Source organism: Propithecus coquereli, unplaced genomic scaffold, assembly GCF_000956105.1.
Source record: "Propithecus coquereli isolate 6110/MARCELLA unplaced genomic scaffold, Pcoq_1.0 Scaffold422, whole genome shotgun sequence".
Lineage (NCBI taxonomy): Eukaryota > Metazoa > Chordata > Mammalia > Primates > Indriidae > Propithecus > Propithecus coquereli.
This window is the reverse complement of record NW_012149975.1, coordinates 494,042-516,778: the sequence shown is the minus strand read 5'-3', so window position 1 is coordinate 516,778 and position 22,737 is coordinate 494,042. Positions and strand designations below refer to the sequence as shown.

The 22,737-nt window shown below is 44.7% G+C and overlaps 1 protein-coding gene across 1 annotated transcript in view; it reads right to left on the bottom strand.

Annotated features, from left to right (window-relative positions):
* Nucleotides 1-3,699: 3,699 nt before the first annotated feature.
* Nucleotides 3,700-22,737, bottom strand: part of KIAA1210 (KIAA1210 ortholog) — a 63,612-nt gene continuing 44,574 nt past the window's right edge. Inside the window, 10 exon segments of the mRNA XM_012653523.1 lie at nucleotides 3,700-3,896; nucleotides 5,416-5,521; nucleotides 7,240-7,403; nucleotides 8,500-9,907; nucleotides 10,337-10,808; nucleotides 11,133-11,616; nucleotides 11,824-12,693; nucleotides 14,464-14,550; nucleotides 14,740-14,851; nucleotides 17,294-17,494. Coding sequence (XP_012508977.1) covers nucleotides 3,700-3,896; nucleotides 5,416-5,521; nucleotides 7,240-7,403; nucleotides 8,500-9,907; nucleotides 10,337-10,808; nucleotides 11,133-11,616; nucleotides 11,824-12,693; nucleotides 14,464-14,550; nucleotides 14,740-14,851; nucleotides 17,294-17,494 — 4,101 coding nt within the window.

Genomic DNA, 22,737 nt, shown 5'->3' with positions numbered 1-22,737 from the left:
GATCCTCCTGCCTAGGCCTCCCAGAGTGCTAGGATTACAGGCGTGAGCCACCGCGCCCAGCCAGTCCAAATATTTCTTTGTGCATGATTTATATATGTGTGCATTTACTCCCCCTCCCCTACTCCCTGCATTGTGAACTTCTGATTTGTTGGGACTTTAAAGGGTTTTATTTATCTTCCTTTCTCAAAGCCGTAGGCACTGAGTTTTCCACGTACTAAGTGCTCAATTAAAGTCTGTTAAAGTGAAGTAAACTTTACCACTTCCACAACCTTCTTTTTCGCACCAGTATTAGTGTTTTAAAATGTACTGTCACATAGGATTCCTTATGGCTAGAACCACATCGTGAGATGGAGGCCCAGGGCCCCCTGTCACCATTACCTAAACTGAAAGGGCAAGCCAATACACAGATTTCCATACAGTGTGATTTCAGGGGCTTCAAACTGGCTCTGATTTGTTAGCGTTTATGTTGCATAAGCTGTTGATACAGTACTGCTCTTAGATTCGGGCAAGAAGAAGGACCTCTGTCCTGAGATCCATGCTTTAGAGGCCCCCCTTTGGCCCTCTTCCAGCCACACTTCTCCCTACAGGACCGGGAACCTGTGGGAAAAGGGGTACCTCCCTGCTAGGCCATGTTCCAGGTACCTGGGACCCCTGAACGGTCCCAAGCCTGCTGCCAGGGCCTGCATGCTCCTCTTGGGGCTGTCCTCAAGAGGGCTGTCCTTGGGAGGGCTGACTGTCCTACCAGGATATGTGATCCCAGGCCTACGGGGTAGTCGTATGGCCAGGACAGGGCATGAGGCCTGGTCTAGAAGCCAGGCCAGGGCCAGGGGGAGGGAAGGAGAGGGTCAGCTCTTTTCACACCATTCGGACAGGACTTAGAGAAGTCGGAGAATTCTAAATTCTAACCTTGTCTTTCAGGTCGTTTTGAAGGTGCACTTGTCATGGAAGGGCATATACCAGCAAATAAAACATGTCGTATTAGTTGATTTAAATATGTCAAATATTTGGACATAAATATCCCCAACTGAACTCTTATTCTGAACCCTACAAATGTTACAAATGTTACAGGAAGGCCAGGCTACATATCTGGTCTATAACCCCTTTCTCTTCCTCTCTCTGTGTCACATTTTGTCACCTGAGCACAGGGGAGCCACTTGTTTCTGGAAAGGGCTTGTTCCGGTAGCCCATCTTGCTATAGGACTTGGACCCAGTCCCTGAGCCAGGCTGGAGTACAATCACCAACCACCTTGTCGCTTCTATTCAGCCCCAGGTGCACCCCCTCCACCCAGGTTTCTTCCTCCCCAGGTGTTCATACACAAACCTTTCGATGCCACTTCTGGCACCAGCGCACACCTGGGGGCCATCAGCTCGGCCAGGTGTACCTGTGCGGAGGCCCTTCCTGTGCAGCACGACCACTTAAGAATGTTTTGCTTCTTGGACGACCTTCAGGTCTGAGTTGTCACTATCCTGTTTGATATCCCTGCCCATGTCGCAGACTGAGACAGACTACAGAACAGGCTTTATTCAATCTATTTGCTTTGCATATATCGAAAACCAAGAAGGTGAAAAGAAGCAAAAAACTTGTCAGAATGTGTCTCCAGGCATTTAAAAAGAACGTAACCTCTTCATTTAAAAAAATCTTTATTGTTAATTGTGGAAAAGAAATTATTAACGGAGAGTTCTCAGAGTGAGGATAACGTAATAGAGGTCCACTGTGAGAAAAGGGGGAAGGGAGGTGTAGCAGCTAATCTACCAGGATCACCGGGGTATAGGGCATCTACCGAAACAAACCGTTCACTACGGGAATACAAAGGAAATAAAATTCAGTCGACTGAAAATCTAGCTTTTCTTATCAAAAAGACTAAAATACTGTAGCAGGAAAAATAAATGTTTTATAGAGAAAATGCAAAATCCAGCACGCGATTGAACAGTGTCACATCATACCATCATCAGCAAAACCCAGCACCAAGTGTTTAGCTCCGGCCCCTCACTGCCTCTCTGGGCGTTTTCGCATGGGGCGGCCCCGCCCGCTCTCGCAACGCAAAGGCACAGTTAGGTGCCCAGGCCTGCATTTCTGTTTTAGCAAAGTAGCCCCGAGGTAACGGAGGCAGACACAGGGATAATATACTGAGAAATCACTCTGGGTCTCCTAGGAAAATGAGCTAGTTTTACCGCCCAGGCATCCAAAGGGAGCCCTCTCTTAGTGAGTGTTTGGTGGGTTTAGGGGATGGAATAAAGGGGAGGACATAGAAAGGAAGATTTAAGTAACTTCCAGTGAACCTAGGTGAGAATCTCGGGTGGTCTGCACCTCGGAAAGCCAGCCAGTTAAGGAACTGACTCTGGGGGAAAGGTGCCTATGTCATCACTACACAGCCTGGGAATTTTTCTGGAGGCAGTGCTACGAAAGAAAGAGACTGAATGGCAGGATGGAAAGGAAGGAGTCAACATTTCCTGGGACTTGCCCTCTCCCCTCAGCTGATCGTCCCTCTCATCTTGAATCTTCCCCTCCTGCTCTCCCTTTTTGGCCTTCCCTCTCTCCCTGGGTGGGGGTGAGTGGGTCACAGAGAGGTGGGGGCTCTCCAGCTTCTAGGAATGAGGGTGGGGAAAGACTGATTTGATCACTGAAGGCTTCCAGTTAGCAAAAAGTTCATTTCTCTGTGGCTTTGGGATTGCAGTCTTACTTTGGGCTAAAATTTTGTGAAGCAGAGACCCTGAGGGGAAGGGACTAGAAGATGGGCTACACGGAGTGATCCACCTGAAGGCTGGAGCCAGAGGGAAAGGGATCTCTCCAGCGGCTCCAGACTTGCATCAAGGCGGTGAGCTTGCCATCTGCCTGATGGAAAGGACAGCTTTTGGTGTCTGTCGAACAACAGGATATGTACAACAAGGAGTAATTTCTGGGCAATTGGAGAGGGTCACAGTAGTGTTGGGGCAAGAGGCCAAACACTGATGGACTAACCATCCGTAGGACTACAATCATCCCCAGGAAGCATTCCGTCTCATAGGGAGGTGCTCACTGCTGCCAGGCCAGCGACAGGTTGACATGGGGCATGTGCAAAGAGGGCACTCTGTATAAGTGCTCTGTGTGTTATTGTCACCCAAGGTGAAAGCATTGGGGGGGGGCTCCCAGGGATTCAGGGAAGGTGTTTCAAAGTGTAGTGAACTGATTGGGGGAATGGCTGTGCAAAAATTTTTCTTGGAGACCCAGAATTTTCACTCGTACCACCTCTTTTAGTAGCCTTTGCAAAGCTTGGAGTAACAACTGAATAACTGAAGCATTTATCTAGGCTTATAAAACTTAAAAGCCAATCCTTGAATGAAATCATCTGGATGTTTCCATCAGAATTGCTTTATTTGGTCAAGGGAAATGACAACATTTTAGTTGCTCTGACAAAATGTTTTTTGCTTTCTCCCTTCTAAAGCATATCATCCAAAGCTAAAGATTTTGCAATTCTATGGCAGTGCAAACACTTGCCATGGTTTTTATCGAGGAAATGCTGGGTTTCTGGATGCTGGTAGTGACTGTACTGGAGGTTAGGTATTCATGGCATTTATTTCATTCAAATAATTATGTTTTAATTCCCATTTCTAAGGCTTTTTTGCTTAAAAAAATGGCAACAGTAAAGAGGTCACTACATAGAATTAATACAGCTGTTGGCAATTATCATTTAAAATGCTGAGAATCCACCCAAGAGCTATTTATTGCATGTTCTCTGCCTTGTGGCTCCATGCTTTGGCTTTCTTCTTGGCCATGGAGAACCAGACAGGTTCAATCGGCTCAACCGGCTTAACCGGCTTAACCAGCAGCTGTTGGAATGCAGCTGGGAGAGTTGAAGATTGTTTGGTTTCTTTCCCCATGGTAGGTACTTGTGGTATCTTCTGATCTTCAAATCCAACTGGAACCACAGCAAATAACACACAAGCAGTGAGAAACCCCAGAGATATTGGCGTATGTTGTTTATGGGATGCAATAAAATGTTTCCTCATCTCAGCTTTCCTCTAATCCCTCTGCTCTTAGAGATTTCCAACTCCTTTTCCCTTCATTGCCAGGCTTCTAAAAGTCAGTGCATGGGCAATGTCAAATGGGTAAAATCAACACAGCTATGGCCACAGGGATTTGGATAGGGGAAGGCCTGAGAGGTAATACCTACAGCTAGAACTGCCAATCTTTGGGCAGTTACTGCTGGATTGTCTTATACTTTTGAACTGAGACCAGAGGGGAAACATATTGTATCTGCTTATTTTCTAAAATTTCAAATAAAGCAATATTATTTTTGCTTTGCCAATCCATGATGTCATGTGAAATGAAATGACTGATAACTCAGTAGACGCACCCAGTAAAAGTTGATGCTAAACAATATTGTACCAACTACCTCGGCCAAGTTGACTATCACCCTATTCCCCAATTCCACTCCCTCCCCCTCATCCTGCTTTATGATTGATTTATTCAGTGGCTCAAACTCAACCAGTGGTTCTCAATCTTGGCTATGCATTAGAGCCACCTGGGGCTCTTTCAAAAATAATGTCTCTGACATTTCTTGAAGCAACTGAATTAGAATCTCTAGCGATGGAGCCAGGACCATAGACACTTTTTGAAAAGCTCTAGTTGCTTTTTAAATCACTGTGGTTCTAATGTACGTTGAGAGTTGAAAAACAACAGGAGTATAGTGCCTGTGAGGCCATTAATAGTTGTAAGCAGGTCAGCTGCTGCTATTTCATATAATGGGTTCCTGAACTCCTAGTCTAATTTCTTCCTGAGAGGGATTAAAGGAGAGGGAAAAGATGGTTCAATATAAATCCATCCTCCCCTCATCCCTGCTCTGGGTAAAAAAAAGTCCCTCTGGCCCACAACTCTTACTGGTAAGATCATATTCTATTGTATCTCAGCACACTATTTTTTCAGCCATCAACATTTCCCCACCTCTCACATCCTTGCTCAGAATACAGAGGGCCTGAAACAAGCTTTTTAAATAATTAAATACAATAATTAAATACCATTGGGCCTTTAGAGTGAATTATTTTCAACAGCTTCATTGGGGATGTAGAAGGTGAGAAAATACCGCTTTGCTATGAACTGGAAAGTGACTTGGTATTTTCCTCTTGCTTACCCAGGCACAAGAATGTTTTAGTGAGTGACCACAGTTTTGTGCCTAGACAGCTTTTTTGACGAAGTGAGAGACTAGAAAACCCTCTGAAAGTTACATACTAGACTTAAATTAGTCATAATCATTGGATTTTCCTTAAATGAGCTGATATCTGTAGCTAATGAAAGAGCCACGAGAGAATCGTGAAGCTGATTTGAGGGGTAAGAGACATGTATTACCTGAACCTGAAAGTGCAAAAGTTTCACAACATTCTGCCAGGGCTGTTCTTTTTTTGGGGGGGTCGGGGAGGGTGTCAGGGTGTGTGTTTTACCTGATTTGGTAGACTTAGGTAGCTTCATTTGTGCTGTCTTCCCCTGTCTACGGACATCAGAAGTTAAAATCATTTTTGGTTGGTTTTCATTTGCAGGGACAGTTCCCTTTAATACAAAAATGAAAACAGAAAGCTTGTAAGTCCTGACATAATAACAGCAAAATATTCAGAAGACCATAGGTTGCAAGCCCTGTCCTCGGTATTATGAGTTCAACAGTAACCAAAAGGAAAGAGATTAGATACAGATATAGTCAAGGAAAAAAATAGCACCGAGCCCCTTGGTTTGGAATTTAAGTTCACAAAACCTAAGCTAGCTCAAGTTTATCACTTTTCAGGCCTGAAAGAAAAAGTTGTCTAATAATACAAACAGCATAAGCAGGTTAACATGAGAGTTAACTTGAGAACAATCTTTTCCCTAGCACTTTACCAGCACTTAACAGCAAGCTAACAGAATGTGGTGGTTATAAACAAATCTCATCAGCTCATTGATGTGAGTTCCATGGGGTTTCTACTTTTCGAAACTTGCTGACATATGACTTGAAGCACTGCCTATATTAGAAAGTTATATAACTGTAGGTCTTTTCAAAGTTTTAATTTAGGCTTTTTCAAATTAACCTCTCCATAACTGGTCTAAATTCATGAGTTTAGGTACACTAGTGTATTTCCTCCTGACAAAAGCTTTAACCAAGGTGGACCTTATCCCTGTATGATCCTGCTCCCATGTAGATACTAATGATGAAAAAGAAAAGATCTTTAGGCTGGGTGTGGTGGCTCACGCCTGTAATCCTAGCACTCTGGGAGGACGAGGCAGGAGGATCGCTTGAGCTTAGGAGTTCGAGACCAGCCTGAGCAAGAGCGAGACCCCCGTCTCTACTAAATATAGAAAAATTAGTCGGGCACAGTGGCACGTGCCTATAGTCCCAGTTACTTGGGAGGCTGAGGCAGGAGGATCTCTTGAGCCCACGAGTTTGAGGTTGCTGTGAGCTAGGCTGACGCCACGGCACTCTAGCCAGGGAACAGAGAGACTCTGTCTCAAAAAAAAAAAAAAAATAGATCTTTAAAGCAAAGAATTAAACAGGTCCTCACAACGAATGGCGGTCCCTCAACAAATTTAGTAAGCACTTAAAAGTATAGGAACTTAGACATATCTCTTGATATGAAATGTGATATGTTTTCTTGAGTCAATTTTCTGCAGTTTTGATAAGAGGGAAGCAAGGTGTCATCACATCACCCCTGACCTACGTGTGGTACTATTAGCCTAGTTCACCACGGAACATTTTTTTTAACCTACAGGTAGGTGCCACTCCAAACCAAATCAATATGTAGAAATCCAAACATCAAACAGGGAAAGGGAAATTGTTATGTACTGAAATGGAAAGGTGCTCAGAAATGAAGTGTTAAATGAAAAAAATAGTATTTACGGTTTGATTCCATTTATAAAAATATATATTCATATGTATAGGCATAAAATATCTATAAGGATAGTCACTCAACTCTAACCCTGGTGGTTACCTTTGGGTTTTTAAAAATGACTTACTCCTTATTTCTCAACCAATATCATGGAAGCCTTCTCTAGGATATTTAGGGCAGGCTTTGATTTATATACTCTCCATATTCACTACTTTTTACAAACCCCTTAAGAGTATAAAGTGGGGCACGTTTGTATAAGTACAAAGAAAGTCTTTTCCCCCAGAAGAGTCCTCCTGCCTTGATAAATGCTCCCAAAGAGAGGGGAGCTGCATGTCTGGCAAAGTTCCCAATGGAAGCTTAATCAGTGACTCCAGCAACCTTTGGGAGTGTTTTCTGCACTGCCCCAGGTCCTACCCCATATTTAGGCTCCTTAGTCTCAGCCTCGGCTCCAGCTCTGCTCTTGGTTTCTGGCTCTTTCATAGGAACGTGGGCCTGGAAACTCCTCTGCTTCTGCATTGCCATGGTGATCCAAGCTGGCTCTGAGACGGCATCATCTGACAGTCGACCAGGACGCTTTTCTGAGAAGAGAAAGAAAGGAGTTAGAACTGAAGCAAGGTAGGCAGGGTCTTTTTGTTGTCGTTGTTGTATCTGACTATTGTTTAATTCCTACGGATAGTCAAAGGAAACATGCTCTCCAAACATACTTTGGGAGGAGGTAGGCAGGGTCCTGAGCCTGGCTGGGGCTTACCAATAATAATGTCCCAAATGGAATCCTTGTTAATTGCCAAATGAAAATAAACAGGTATCAAGTAGAGAAGGGCCCCCTTCTTTTGTGCCCCCCCACACACCTTGGCAAGGTAAGGGTTCCTTTGGTAGTTAAGAAGCTGTACTTAAAAGTTAGCATACTGTCCCCTTACTGGCCCTTTCCTTTCCTTGTCCATCCCTCTTCCCACCCCCAAATCAGGGTAGGACATGGTTGCTAGGTGGCTGGAAAAATTCCTAGGAGGTCAGCGGCTCAGTCCACTGATGTCATTCCTCTAACTCCAAGGAAAATCTTGGAGTATTTTTAACATCTCAGTGTCTCACGCAGGTGTGTGGCTACAGAGGTGTGGTTACAGGCGTATACAAGACTATGTGATGGTGAATGTGAAGGTCCAAAGGTTTAGGGAGAGATTAGTGCCCCAAAGATCACCTAGCTCTGGACTCTTAGATATTTCAGGTAAATGAAGAAACTTGAGAGTACAAACATTTACAGTAAATTAAGATTTCAGGCTGAGAGTCTGAACATAATGCTCTATTCATGAGTTGGCTTTAAAAATCCGCATGGTGTTGGGGAGGAGCACAATACATGTAAAAGTATTTTGAGAAAAGCATAAAATTCCATCCAAATGTAAGGTGTACACAGAGTGGGGGAAGAGGGAATGGGGAGATGGTCATGTGTCCATTATGGAATGTGGATGTGTGTCTAGAGGCAAAGACTCAAAATTAACTACTTCCAAATCTATTAACCTAGAATGGGGCACCATCTTGTCCCCAAATCCACAAGCCAGCCCTAGCAAAGCATCAACTTACTAGGCGAGGCTAGAACAAACTTTAAGGCCTATTTAAGGCTTCGTTTCCAGTTCTTCCTTCCACTTGGTACCTACTTGCCATCTGCAGAGATAAAAGTCTCACCTGAGGTCTTGTAAGCAGGTTTCTTCTTGGCCATGCCTTCAGATTTGGACCTGCTATTTTGCTTCTCTGCAAAGTCAGATTTTGCGGTGAGGTTCTCTGCAGTGTTCAGGAGCCCCTGGGAAGCACTTCTTCTGATTCGATGTTCCCTACCTGCAGAGGATGAAATTGGGCCCAAGGGCAAGGAAGGAAGCCAGGTAAAGTTATCTCGTTGCTCACTCTTATACTTCTGTGAGGAAGGGATTCTTTTCAGTCGAACTCCAAAAAGGTTTTCAACATCAGCCTCATTGGATAAATCTGAATGGCGGTTATTATTTCTACCATCACGCTCAAGAATTTCTTCCTTAGAGTAAGTGCCCCCAGAAATGGATGTTTGCCAGGCAGGATCAGTGGTGAACTTCCCAGGTTTGGTAGCAGGCATTAGGATGCTCTTAATGAGGTCTTCAGAACCTCGGCTGTGCTTCTTGGTTTTGTTTGGAGCAGCTGGGACTCTTGGTAGGGACCAGCTGCCAGCCTTGCTCTCAAAAATGGTTCCCTCAGCAGGAGCAGAACTTGAATAAATGTATTGCTGATATTCAGGGTCTCCAAAAGCCTGGAAAGGGTCACTGGGACGCAGGTGCTCCTCAGGACTGCTCCACTGTACAGGTATGTTCACTGAGCCCATTGGGAAAATCTGTGGCTGGAATTCAGCCAAGGCTTGGGAAGGGCGTCTGGAAGGTATCTGCTCTTCATATTTCTTGCCCTCTTCAGAAAAGGTGTTGGAAACTGAGCAGACTTCTTGCTGGTACTCAAGCTTCCCCAAGTCCTGGGAAAGCTGTCTCAGAGGTGGCTGCTTTTCAGAACTGCTCCACTTCACAGGAGCACTCTCTGAATATGAGAAACCTTCTTGTGGGTCTTCGGGCCTCCCTGCGGACTGTAAAGGGTGCCTCACAGGCAGCATCTTCACAGAAATGCCTCCCTCAGGGTCAGCGCTCTCCCAGTCTGAGAACACCTGGTGCTCGACTTTAGGCCTCGAGGAAGATTTAAAAGGGTGGTGAGGCAGAGGATCCGCGTAAATGCCTCCCTCAACAGCAGGGCTCTCTGAAAAGATTTGCTGCGCCATAAACTTCACGAATGACTGGGCAGGACGCCTGGGACACTGCGATTTCTTAGAAATGCCTTCTTCAATAGCAGTGTTTTCTAGACGTGAGGACATTTCCTGAATTCTAGACTTCACCGAGAACTGGGTAGGATATTCAGGAGGCAGTGGCCTCCCAGAAATGCCTGCCTCGACAGCGGCATTCTTAACACTTGAGGACGTTTGCTGGACTTTCTGTTTCACAGTGGACCAGGACTGATGTCTGGGAATTGGCAGCTCTGAAGAAATGCCCTTCTCAGTGGCAACATTCTCTGGACCTGCAGAGACTTGTTGCTTGAATTTAGGATTCACCCAAGGCTGGAAAGCGTATCTGGGAGGTATTGGGTCCACGGGACTGCTGCTCCTTCCTGCAGAAGTGCTCACTGAGCCTGAGGAGACTTCTTGCTCAAATACTGATCTCATCCGGGGCTGAGAATGATGTCTGGGAGGCCTCGACTCCATAGAAATGCTCCCCTCAGTGGCAGAGCTCTCTGGACCTGCAGAGATTTGTCGCTTGGATTTAGGGTTTACCCATGGCTGGAATGGGCGTCCGGGAGGCATGGGCTCCGCAGAACCGCTCCATTCTGCAGAAGCACTCACTGAACCTGCAGAGACTGGTTGCTTGACTACTGATCTCGCCAGGGGCTGAGCAGGCATTCTGGGAGGCAGTGGATCCATAGAAATGCCCCACTCAACAGCAGTGCTCTCCAAATCTGCAGAGACACGTTGCTCAAATGTAGGGATCACCCAAGGTTGGAAGGTGTGTCTGGGAGGCACTGGCTCCCCAGGACCACTCCATCCTGCAAAAGTGCTTGCTGAGTTTAGGGTAATCATCTGTGGCTGCAATTTAGGCCTCCCCAAAGGCTGGGAAGGGCATCCAGGAGGCAGCAGCTCCACAAAAATGCCTTCCTCGATGACAGTGCTTTCTGATATTTCCTGGACTTCAGGATTTGTGAAGCGCTGAGGAGAATATTTGGGGAGAAGAGGCTCCGCAGAAATGACTCTCTCAGCAACACCCTCTGAACCTAAGAACATGTTTTGTTGAACTTTAGGGTTCATCATGGGCTGGGAAAGAAGTTTAGGAGGCAGAGGCTTCATAGAAATACTCCCCTCAACAGCCGTGCTGTCTGGAAATGAGGAAACTTTCTGCTGCACTTTAGGGCTCACCCATGGCTGGAAAGGGTGTCTGGGAGGGCTCAGCACCACAGAACCGCTTCCCTCATCAGCAGCACTCTCTGCACCTTTGGAGACTTGCTCTTTGACCGTTGGTCTCACCAAGGGCTGGGAAGGACATTCAGGAGGCAGCAGCTCCATAGAAACAGCCCCTTCCATACTTGTAATTTCTGGACCTGAGGAGACATTTTGCTCAACTTTAGACCTCCTCAGGCACTTAGAAGACATTCTGGGAGGCAGCGGCTCCATATAAATGCCCCACTCCACAGCAGCGCTCTCTGGATCTGCAAAGACTTGTTGCTCACGTGTAGGGCTCACCCATGGCTGGAAAGGGCGTCTGAGAGGCACAGGCCCCACAGAACCGCTCCATTCTGCAACAGTGCTCACTAAGCTGGTGGAGTCTTGTTGCTGAATGGTAGGCCTCACAGTGGGCTGGGAAGGGCATCTGGGAGCCAGTTGCTGCACAGAACCATTCCCCTCTTTGGAAAGGTTCTTTGAAACTGAAGAGAGTTCTTGTTGCTCTTCAGGCTTCCCCAAGGCCTGGGCAGGGTGTTTGAGGGCCAGATCTTCCTCCGAGCTGCTCAAATCCTCAGCACTGTTGTACTTTTCAACATAACTATCGGATACTGTGGAGACTTCTTCATCTTCAGGCTCCTGTAAGGACTGGGAAGCGCATCTGGGGACCAGTTGCTCCTCAGAGCTGTTCAAGTCCACAACAAAACTTTTTGATTCTGATAAGACTTCTTGTTCATCTTCAAGCTTCTCCAAGGACTGGGAAGAGTGACTGTGAGCCAGATCCTCAGAACCACTCTCGTCCTTGGGAATACTATCTGAATCTGAGACTTCTTTAGCTTCAGGCCTCCCCAAAGACTGGGGAGAGTATCCAGGAGGCACCTGCTTTTCAAAATGGCTTACTCCCACAGCTAAACCTTCTGATTCTGGGAAGACTTCTTGTTCATCTTGAGGCTTCCACGAGGACCAGAAAGCATGTCCAGGAGCCAGCTGTTCTTCAGAACCACTCCCCTCCTCTGAAGCACTCTCTGAATCTGAGGGGACTTCTTTAGCTTTAGGCTTCCTCAAGGACCGGGCAAGGCTTCTGGGAGGTAGCCTCTGGGCAGAAATGCCTCCCTCAGCCGTGTTACTGGTAACATCCATCATACCCCAAATACTTGCTGCAAAGGCCTGGAGAGCATTTCTAGGAAGCTTTCTTTTGTGGGTAGTTGGGGCATTGTGGGCTGACTCCATTTTAGATTGGGCATTTTGTGAACAAAGACTGAAAGCTTCTTTCTCTTCCGACTGGATATGAGAAGGATCTGTGGACATCTGAGCCTCTGCTGCCACTGAGAGAATGGCCTCTTTTTGGGTTGTAGAAAGGCTTTTCACCATTGGTAAAAGAGAAGCTCTGGCTTCTGTCTTCGCAGCTCCAGAAGCCTGCTCTTCGTGGCATGGTAGTGGACCACTAGCCATGGACTCTTCCGCGTCTTCAGGTATGGGTTGTGCTGATGCTTTTCTGTCTTTGAAATCTATGCCGGCATTTCTCTTGCCTGTGTCACCTTTATCTGAAAGAAACTCCTGAGAAGTGGTGGTTTCTGCTTGTTCAGTTGTAGGCTGCTCCATGATTTGCTCCTCCAAGGGCAGGTGCCAGAAATTTCTGTCAGTCTTATCAGTAGGTGAGTACCCAGCTCTGTCGCCCAGGCCGTGCCCTGGACTGGATTGTTTAAAGCTTCTTCCTTTGGATTCACACTCACTCATCCTGGAAGTACTAGATCCTTTTCTTCTCCATCTTCTTCCATATGCTGCTGACATTGGATAGCCCAGACTTGCAGCAGCATCCGTGTTTAGAGCCTGATCTATTGTCTTCTTATCATAAATCTCAGTTTTGTTGCTCTGTTCCTGGCTTGAGAGACCTGTACCAAAGACAAATAAGGAAAAGAGAAAAGAGAAAAAGAGAAACACATGTGTGCTTTTGACTTCCTGTGCCCTGGCCCAATGGGTACCTATTTGCTACTGAATTCCCTAGTATGGAGAAGTGGCTGTTCAGAAGACAGAGAGTAACTTGGTCACTATTAGCCTTCTGCAGTTTGGACATTTTTAAATCAGAGGGAAATGCCAGTTTTTTTAACTGATTTCTGGATTGGCTCTTCACCATTTTATCAATAGTCTGGTCCACCATTGGCCGTGAGACATATCAAAAGGCAAAATTTGAACTCATAACAATGATTACCTTTGAGGAAACTGACTGGGGCAGAGGGAAGGGAAATTTTTACTTTCTATTTAGCTTTTCTATTTTCTACTTACTGTTTATCTGAACTGCTTGAAATTTCATATCGTATGCATGTATTGGTTTTATTTTATTTTATTTTTTAGAAAGGTATCAATAGGAGTTATCTGGGAGGTTGAGTTACGGCCCTCCTTTCTTCTAATTTCTCCTCTCTTGTATTAAAATAATCCTATGTAATATATATGCAAAGCAATTCTTGGAACACCTTAACAGGCCTCTGGTCAAGCACAAGGTAGCAGTTATATAGATTGCTCCTCTGCTTTCCAGTACTTTGTCTAAGAAACTTAATTTGATCCCCAGGTGAAAGGATTCCTTGCTGCCTTCCTTCCCTCACCATCTGCTGCATCCCTAGCTCCATCTAGTGGCTTCATATCACATCCAGCGCACATCTCACATCCAGCATACAGTGCTGGAAAAGCTGGTTGTGCTCCAAACCACTCCCATTATATGGAAAACCAACCAAAGTATTTGCCCCCAAAGGTATTGACTTGGTTCTAGCCTCTGTGTGTAAAAGAGACAACTATTAAAAAAATAAATCTGAAAACAACATAAAAGATTACTCATTTAGTCTTTCTTTCTATTTTTTTGCAGGACAGTTTTGTGGTTTTGTTAGTTTTCATGGGAAAATGTGTTTAGGAATATCCTGTCTTTGAACCCACATATGAAATCCTTTGTGGCAAAAACATGAATAACTGTTCAACTTAATTTGTGGACCTGGATTTTGTTTTATCAAATATTGCTTAAAATTAGCTTGCCTTCAGCTGGAGCCAACATTCACATATGTACACACACAAACACACAGAGAGATATTTTCACTCGGGTGGTATTCGTTGTTTGGGGATTTACAGATGTTGGCTGCCAAGGACATCTGTTTGCAGCTGCCCAAGCTCTCTCTGCCCATGGATATGGGAAATGGTCTCACTGTTAACATAAGACCTTTTCTCTCTATTGGAAGAGAAAGGCTACTTTAAAAAATGATTTTGGGGGCCAATTCTATTATTCTTGTCTGGTTCTGCTGTTGAAGAAGAATGCTAAAGGGCAAGGCACTGACTAGCACTCTCCTATCTGGGCTCATTGAGGAACTCAGCGTGTACATTAGCCTCAGAGAGGATTAAACACATTCACAAATGAAACACCTCTTTGGCTGGAAATTCATTTAGATAAAATAGGAATCCAGGTATGACCCTTTAACCTAAATCGCACCCAAGTGGCAACTGTACTAATTTGGCAGTTTAGATGGAGAAGCCTGGGCCACCTTCATCTGCATCTTAAATGGAAAGCTCTGAAGACGGAGGGTAGCAGTCCTGGCTAATTCTTGTGTATAGCTCCTGTCACGTAGCATTGTGCAATGAAGCCTGTCACACGTGTTTCTGGGTGAAAGTGAAGATGTGCCAACCTGCACTGTCTTTTTTCAGCTCCTTTTGATAGGCTTCTTTTGGTTTGGTTGTAATGTTTTCTTCTTCAGATTCCTCCTGCTTTGGTTTCACCTAAAACAGAGAAAGAAAGGGCTTGAATCTGGCTGACGTGCCCTCTGCCTATCCCTTCATGGTTGCAAAAGGAAAAAAAAAATTAGTAAAAAGGTCCTTGATGCTAGGTGCCTAACAATACCATTAAAGATGGAAGTTATTTCCAATGGCATCCATCATCGAGACATCCCTGGGAATCGTTCTACCTATTGGAAGTGGTTCATCCCCATTTGGGGTTTCTAATCTCTGAGTGACAGGCTGCAGGGATCTCTCTGAAACACCCCAGAAACTACTGAACCACACTGTAAGGCCAGAAATCTGAAAATAGGGTTGCTGGGCCTGATGGCAATCATGCCCTTGGCGACATTGGAATTCTCAGATTTGTTTCACCGGACCTGTGAGCCAAATTCAAATCCTGTCTGGCTTCTTTTCAAGGACTTTAGTGAAAGTATAAATTATATCTTTCCAGCTCAAAGGAAGAAAGAGGATTGGGGTTTTGCTGGGAGGAAAGAAAGGAAAAAATGAAGGGCTCAGCCCTTACAGTGAATGAGTTGAAATTGGTTTAGTATAAACAAGGTTTTTAGATAATTACAGTGCAACTCTGGAAATGTCAAAGGAACACTGCACTGAACAGTGTCTGGAATTTGCTTAGTGTAATCCCTTTATGGCACGCATGTAAAGAAACACATACAACTCTTTACACTCCCACTCAAAGTGCCTGTGCAAACAGACTCAGCTCAAAATCATTTGCTTTTGAGTAAATGAGGTCAGATAGACCTGGGTTCAAATCTCTTCATCATTTACTTGCCGTGTGACCTTGGGAAAGTTATTCTCTGAATCTCTGTGTCCACATCTATAAACGTGAGATGAGGAGAAGCCTCCTGTGGGACTTGCAGATCTAAGAAATTCCAGAGAAGGAAGAAAGTGGTAGAAGCCCCTGTGTCATAAATTATCTTGGATCTCTTTCTATTCACCCATGTGTCAGGGAGAGAGTGACAGGGAAGAAGTAGATGTCTCAGCCTTCTCAGAGGGTGCTGCCCAGGCCTTTTCTGAACTAGGCTATGCATAAGGGAGAAAGTCAACATTCCCCATCTCTTAGGCTTGTGGTGAGGTGTCCAGGGGATAATGCATGTATAAGGTTTGGCACCTAGTAATTGGTGACCCCTTCATTGACACCAAACTAAGGAGATCTTCTCGGGGCCACCAGAGGGCTTCCCGCAGCCTCCCTGCTTCTCCCACTATTCAACTTGTATTTTGCTCACTTTCCAAAGTGAAATTGAGATGTTCAAGCTAGAGGCAACATGGTGGAGTGAAAAAAGTACTGGGCTAGAAGTCAGAAGACTGGATTCTGGTCCTAGACCTGCCACCACCTGGGTGTTTGACTTTGGGGATGTACTTGAATTATTTGCGCTTTAACGTTCCTCCCCTGCAAAATGCTTGTACTACACAATCATTTAGTCTCTTACTGCTCTGATTTACAGCCTCTTACTTTTAGCCCAGAATCACTGGGGAATTGGGCGTTTTGTTTTTTAGATCGCTCCTTGATAACCTAAGGAATTGGGTGTTTGACCAAAGTGAACTCTCCAACTAACTGACACATCCTTTTAAACACCAGCATCTTTTAATTCTTAACTTTTAGTAAAAACCTTTTCCAAAAGCATTACTTCCCTATCTTCTTAAACGGGGATCAGGGAACATAATCCACCTTTTCTTGACTTAGACAAATAGTGAAGATGATCCATTACATTGGATTATGATATAGTGTGGCCCTGAGGGACCTATTGAGGTGGGCAAAGTTCTTGAGCCCCAATACTAAATGGCCCAGATTGTTCCTGTCATCTCTCTCTGCTATCAGATGTCACTTCTCTTTACTGTCGAGTCTCTGAGTGTGATCTGTGGCCATGTTTTATTATTTGTTCATTCATTTGTTTTGAGACAGGGTTTTGCTCTGTCGCCCAGGCTGGAGTACAGTGGCGTGATCATAGCTGACTGTAGACTCAAACTCCTGGGCTTAAGTAATCCTCCTGCCTCAGCCTCCTGAGTTGCTAGGACTACAGGTGCCCACCACCACACCCTGCTAATTTTTAAAATTTTTTGTAGAGATGGGGTCTCACTATGTTGCCCAGGCTGGTCTCAAACTCCTGGCCTCAAATGATCCTCCTGCCTCAGGCTCTCAGAGTGTTAGGATTACAGGCATCAGCTACCACACCTGACAGGCCATGTTTTTAACATAGTAGGTCTGCTTGCTAGAAAGTCATATGGCAGAACTTTGTGACATCTATTTGGAGATCTCTGGAGGGGCTAACAACTGAGTTTCGAATTTTTGGAGTTGCTGGAAGCCTGACCTCCAAATGAGTAGAAAAGTGCTGCAATTCGTCAACAATGGGTCTCATCTGATTAATAACGAAAAGAATCCTGATCTGGGGTGAGGGCTGAATATCCTTACAAAGAAGGCTGAGTGAATTCCCAGATGCTAAACCAATCGGCAGTTTCTGGAGGTTTAAGTGACTCACTGTTTCTGCTGTCTTTAGTCCCTTTTATATAAGTTCCAAATGGATAGGACACCCCACCCGATGGACGCAATCTTGCTCACCCTTCTGAGGGTTTCAAGCCCAGGATGGTGCCCTCAACGTTGCCATCTCCACTTAGGGTATGGGTCTCCTAAACCATACCATTTCCCTAGGAGCAATTTGCAAAGGCTGGAATTCATCTTTATTTTTTATATATAGGAGTTTATTCCTGGGTCTCTCAAGGACTTACAGGCACTTGAAGGTTCTTTTTCTTCTTTTGTTTCCGAGGATTTAAAGTCATCTTGTGTCGAGCAGCCGAAGAATCCAAACAGCCCTTGATGGTGGCTGGGGCGCTGAAACCAATGGGCAGCTGGGTGCTCCTGGGAGAGGCAAGCGTGGCAAATGCAGTCAAGGACTGGGAGTCATCAGGTTCGGATGTTGGCTCAGAGGTCTGCAGAGGGTAGGAGAAAATAAACAAGTCAACCCATATACGGCCACTGCTCTCAAACATTGGAAATTCTTCTGGCTGAAGAATTCCTAGATAAGAAATCCTTCCTGAACTACTGTCCCTTTTTCCTGCATTCCCAGTCAACAGGCTCATTCATCAGAGGCAAGCTCCACACTTTTACTGGTTCCCTTGCAGAAGAAAACAAGAAACAGGAAGAAGTTCATGTTACTCTACTGCTTAGAAAGCATTCAGGGGCATCCCACTGCCCTTGGGATGGGATCACAACCACTTAACGGAGTTTACATGGTCAGAGGAAGCCCTGCATGTCTCTTGTCCTACATCCCCTTCTTATTGACAGGAAGACATCTGGCTGAGGTGAGAGGCACAATCTGTGTCAGTGAAACCCACCAAGGGTCTGCGATTTCTACATGGAAGGGTTGGGTGGAGGGAAGAAAATCAGGTTGGAAGAGGGCCTGTGTGCAAGCTGCATTTTCATAGAGAGCACACCGCCTTTATTTATAATTACTGTTTCTGAGAGCAAGGCTGGTGGGAGGCCCCTCAGGAGCTGAGTGCTCCCACCTCCAGTGGGGTGGGGATGGAGCCTGGAACCTTGCCCTCCTTATGGCTGGCCTCCATCTCTCCAAACTATTTGGTTCTGGGATACCTAGCTGAATTCCTCTGCAGGAGCTTCAAAATAGTCTCCTCTGGGATTCTGGGCAGAACACTTTCCACATCTCAAAAAGCCATTCCCAGAGCTCCTTCCATTCCTAAGAAGCTTCAGAATTCTGTTAACAGAAGCCCCTTTGAAGACCAGGTGATAAGTTGCCTCTTTCCTGGATGCCAGTAGCAAATGACGTAATTTAGCAGGTAGACAGAATTTCCATTTGTGTTTACCCACTAAGTTCTTTTCAAACTAGCTTTGCAAAGTGCCAGGGACCCCTCTGGTACTTGCAGCTTTCACATTTCCCACCACTACTGTATGCTGAGCCAGTGATTGACATACAATGGAACTTTAGCTATTATCGTAGTTCCAAACACGTCCTTTTATGGCCTGTGATTCCAGTACCTGGGGACTTAGCACAGTGCTAATGGGTCAGGCTGATGATAAATCCAGCTCACCATTCTCAAAAAAGTCAGAAATGGAAAAGTCGGAAATGCTACAGTTGCCTGGTGTGGGGTCAATCATACAAAATTAGGAGTAGTCCCAAGCTTTCCTTAACTTCTTTATGCAACTGTCATCCATGAATTTATATACCACCTCTTCCTGATATTGTTTATTTGGCTTCTGTTATCTATTGCAATTGTAAATTTAACTTCAGTATATAGAGTAAAAGCTCTGGTTTTATTGTTCCAACCTTTTTTGTGCTTCAGGGCAGTCTCATAGCTCTGGTCTTTTGGGACTGGATGATGACATCTGTGCTCCCACCAACCTCACATGCTTTGTCTCCCCGTTGTCTCTGACCACATCACCTGCCATTTTTTGCTCCAGACACACTGCTGGTTTGCTGTTCTTCAAACACTCTAGGTATGATCTTGCCTCAGGGCCTTTGCACTTGCTGTTCCCTCTGCTGGCCATACTCTTCTTCCATGGCTATGTAACTAGCTCCCTCACTTCCTTCAGGTCTTGATTCAAAACCCACCTTTCTCAGCGATGCCTTCCATGGCCAACCTATTTAAAATGTTTAGCTCTGACACTTCATAATCCCCTTCCCTGCATTGCTTTTCTCCTGGTCACTTTTATCAGTATCTAACATACTGTATGTTTTCCTTATTTATCTTGTTTATTGTCCATATCCCCCACTACAATATAAACGCCACGAAGATGGGTTTTCATCTGTTCTATTTACTACTATATCCCCAGCGCCTTAGACTGTGTTTGGTACACAGTAGTTGCTCAATAAATGTTTTTGAACTGTTGAATTAATTATGTTAAAAGCTTCCACCAGATGTTGCCTTTCTGAGGGGTCATCAGAACAAGCCCCTCTAGTAACTGTATCATTTTAGTTATTCCTTCTGAGCCTTTGCTAGCTCCAGCCAAAGGTAGAATGAGAAAGATGAGGAGGTCTGTGGATCTGGAAACCCTAAAAGGAACCACGCAATCTGCTTTGCATGAAAGCTAACTTATGACGCCTACACAGCAAGGAAATATGCATTTAATAAATAAACATTTTCAATTCAGCTGGCACCCCAAATCTTGTGGTACAAACACTACAGACAATAGCATTGTTTACTTTAGTGAAACTCATTGTATAGTATAATAGAAAAATCAGGCTCAGCAAAAATCTGGCAATTTCTAGATCAGGTATGTGCAGGAGAGGTCTTATCTGTTCCCAATCCCAGCCTAAGCCATGAGTCCATCGGACTTAATAGTGGCTGCCAGTCTCCCTGCATTAGTTTGACCCTCACTAAGGAATCTCTAGACAACAATCTAAACACAAACCCATAGCTATCCTCAAACCTGGGCTAAAAATTAGAGAGCAAAGTCATCAAGCGTTATCCCCACCTGACTATGGAGCTCAAGCTTTGACGTGTGATTTAAAACAGCCCCAAGAGGATCTCTGTTCCTGTGTTTAAAGTATATTGTGTGGGTATAGAGTACATGTGTATTTTATGACTTTCCTTAAACTTATCAGTGAATTAAATAAACTATTTATCCGCTCTCTGGAACTCCGGGCACTGTTTCTCAATGTATTGTCTGGGAACCTCCAGCATCAAAATCACCTGGAATGACTGTTGAAAAAGCGCATTTTGGGAACATATCACAACCTAGCAAATAGGAATATCAGGAGAAGGGCCTTAGAATAGGCCTAACAGGGTCTCCAAGTGGGCCATAAAGAGAAAGAGTCCTATTTTCAAACAGTGCAGCAAGTTTCTAAATAATCCCATCAATTGCCTTAGAAGAGGAGCCAGAAATACATAGATTCCCTCTGGTACGTGGAGCTCCCTCTTAGGCCCTATTCTTTCTCTTGGCCCTATTGGTTAGGAGCAACTTAGAAAAGTTACCACAGAGCCAACCACAGGATTTTATGGGTTACCCAGAAAAAGCAAATCAAATCCCTTCCTGGCAAGATTCTGAAAGAAAAGTGAGTGGAGGAAATGGGACTCCTTTCTCTACATCTGCTTCCTCACCCCCTCTAACCCCACTGCTCCTTCCCTGCACTCTGAGAGCCAACATGCCCTCTCTGAACCCAGTGTGCATATTATTAAGGAAGCTGAGATGTTTTCATTTCTTCTCCTATGTTTTAGAGGGAGTTTAGCACAGACAGTTTCTGATTAACACCTGGAGTTAAATGGGCTCCTTTTGCCTCAACATCTGGAAGATGTGCCAGGCCTGGTACCTACTAACCTAGAATCTTCCTGGGGAAGGACCCTGGTTTGGGCCTTGGGCCAGGAAAGGGATCCTTTAGCATTGGTTAGTAGGGGGCTAGACACGCCTTTGCTGTTAGCAGGGTTAAGAGCTGCTCTTTGGAAAATTAAAATACATTTTAGCTTCTTTTTTTCTTTTCCTCCTCTCAAGTTTCTAGATCTAGTGCAAAGTAGTTCAGTCAAAAATGCACCTTTTGATCACCTTTTTGATGATTTCTTTTTCCGTTGTTTGATGCTAGGGTTTCCCACTTTTGAGTAGGAACAGAGCAGTTTGGCTGCTGCCTTAGAGCAAAGGAAAGCCCTGATTGTTACGTCTTAAATAAGAGTAGTACCTGGTGGCTGTTTAGGCCCAGGTTTCATCAAGCATTTGGCCTGGAAAGCTGTCACCCTGGGGAAAAAATACATTCTGAAAGTGTCTGGGAGGCTTTGACACTGAGGTGCTAGGGAGTTGGGCTCTGTGTGAACCATTCAGTCAAAAACTAGAAAGGCATGCAGTCTTTGGAATGTCTCCAGAAGAAGAAGCAACTCTTGGTGGGAAAAGGGGTTCTTGGTGGGAGACTTCTGTACCAAGAGGTACTGGCACAGGGTGTGAGACCCAATAACGGCTGTTAGGATTTTAATTCCCCGGGTGTGCCAAAGTGGCTTTTGTGCCCATTCCTGAGAGTTCCTGCACAGCTGCTGCTTCACTCAGAATCCTTGTTACACAAAAACTGCTGCAGCCAGCATTTTTGCCAATTTGAAAGTTCTAGGAGATAGAATTTCAGATATTCCCTACAGCCCCTCCCCCCAATCATAGTCTCTTCAATTTCTTAACTAGCAGAGAGAATATGAACATGGAATTTGGAATTAAATAGGCCTGAATTTGAGGTCCTAGTCATGCCATTTATTGGCTATTCGACCTTGAACAAATTCACTAACGTCTTCGAGCCTCAGTTTTCATGTCTGTAAAATGAGGATAATATTAGTACATACTTTGGTTTATTGTTGTAAAGATTAAATAAAACGATACTAAAGTTCTTAGTTAGCACTATGCCTTTCACATATGAAACTCTCAATAAATGTTAGCTGCTGTCGCTATTGCTGGGCATCGGTTGGGCAAAGTTACAGAACTGCTAGGAGCCACATGCTCCAGTGAAAAGTGCTACGGATTTGGTCAAGAGTCCTGAGATCAAGTCCCAGCTCTATCTTTGATTGCCCCTGTGGTCATGGCAAAGTCACTTCGTCTCTCTGAACCTCAGGTTTTTTCATCTAAATTGGGAGTAACAGTATCTTTCCTATCTACCTTACAGAGTCATTGAGAGAATCAAATGCACCTATATATGCAAAATCACTTTGTAAGTTGCAAATATCTGTGCAACAATGGGGAGGGGGGCATTATGCCCTCCTTTGACAGAGGATTTATTTTTATTTGTTTTTTAGAGACAAGGTCTCACTCTGTCACCCAGGCTGGTGTGACACGATCATAGCTCACTACAGCCTTGAACTCCTGGGCTCAAGTGATCCTACTGCCTCAGAATCCCAAGTAGCTGGGACTCCAGGCATGCCTGTACAGGCAGATGATTTAAAAAAAAAAAAAAAAGATTGCTCTGGGCTTCAGAGACTTATTTGTGAAACTGTAATGGTGAATTATGGAGTAAGCCACAGGATAAAGCTAGAGACATGATAAGAAAGAGGCAACCTTGCATCAATCTAAATTAACTCTTCATTAGCCAATATAACGGAATAATTGACAACTACTTAACCCTCAACATGTTAAATACCAACATTTGTCCTGCAATGGGACTAAGGCCAGGTCGTTTCATCAGCTCAAGCTTTAAGCTGATATACCCCTTTCTCAGGAGTGAAAATGGATTTGGTGGTGTGTGTATGACTTCTTTTCT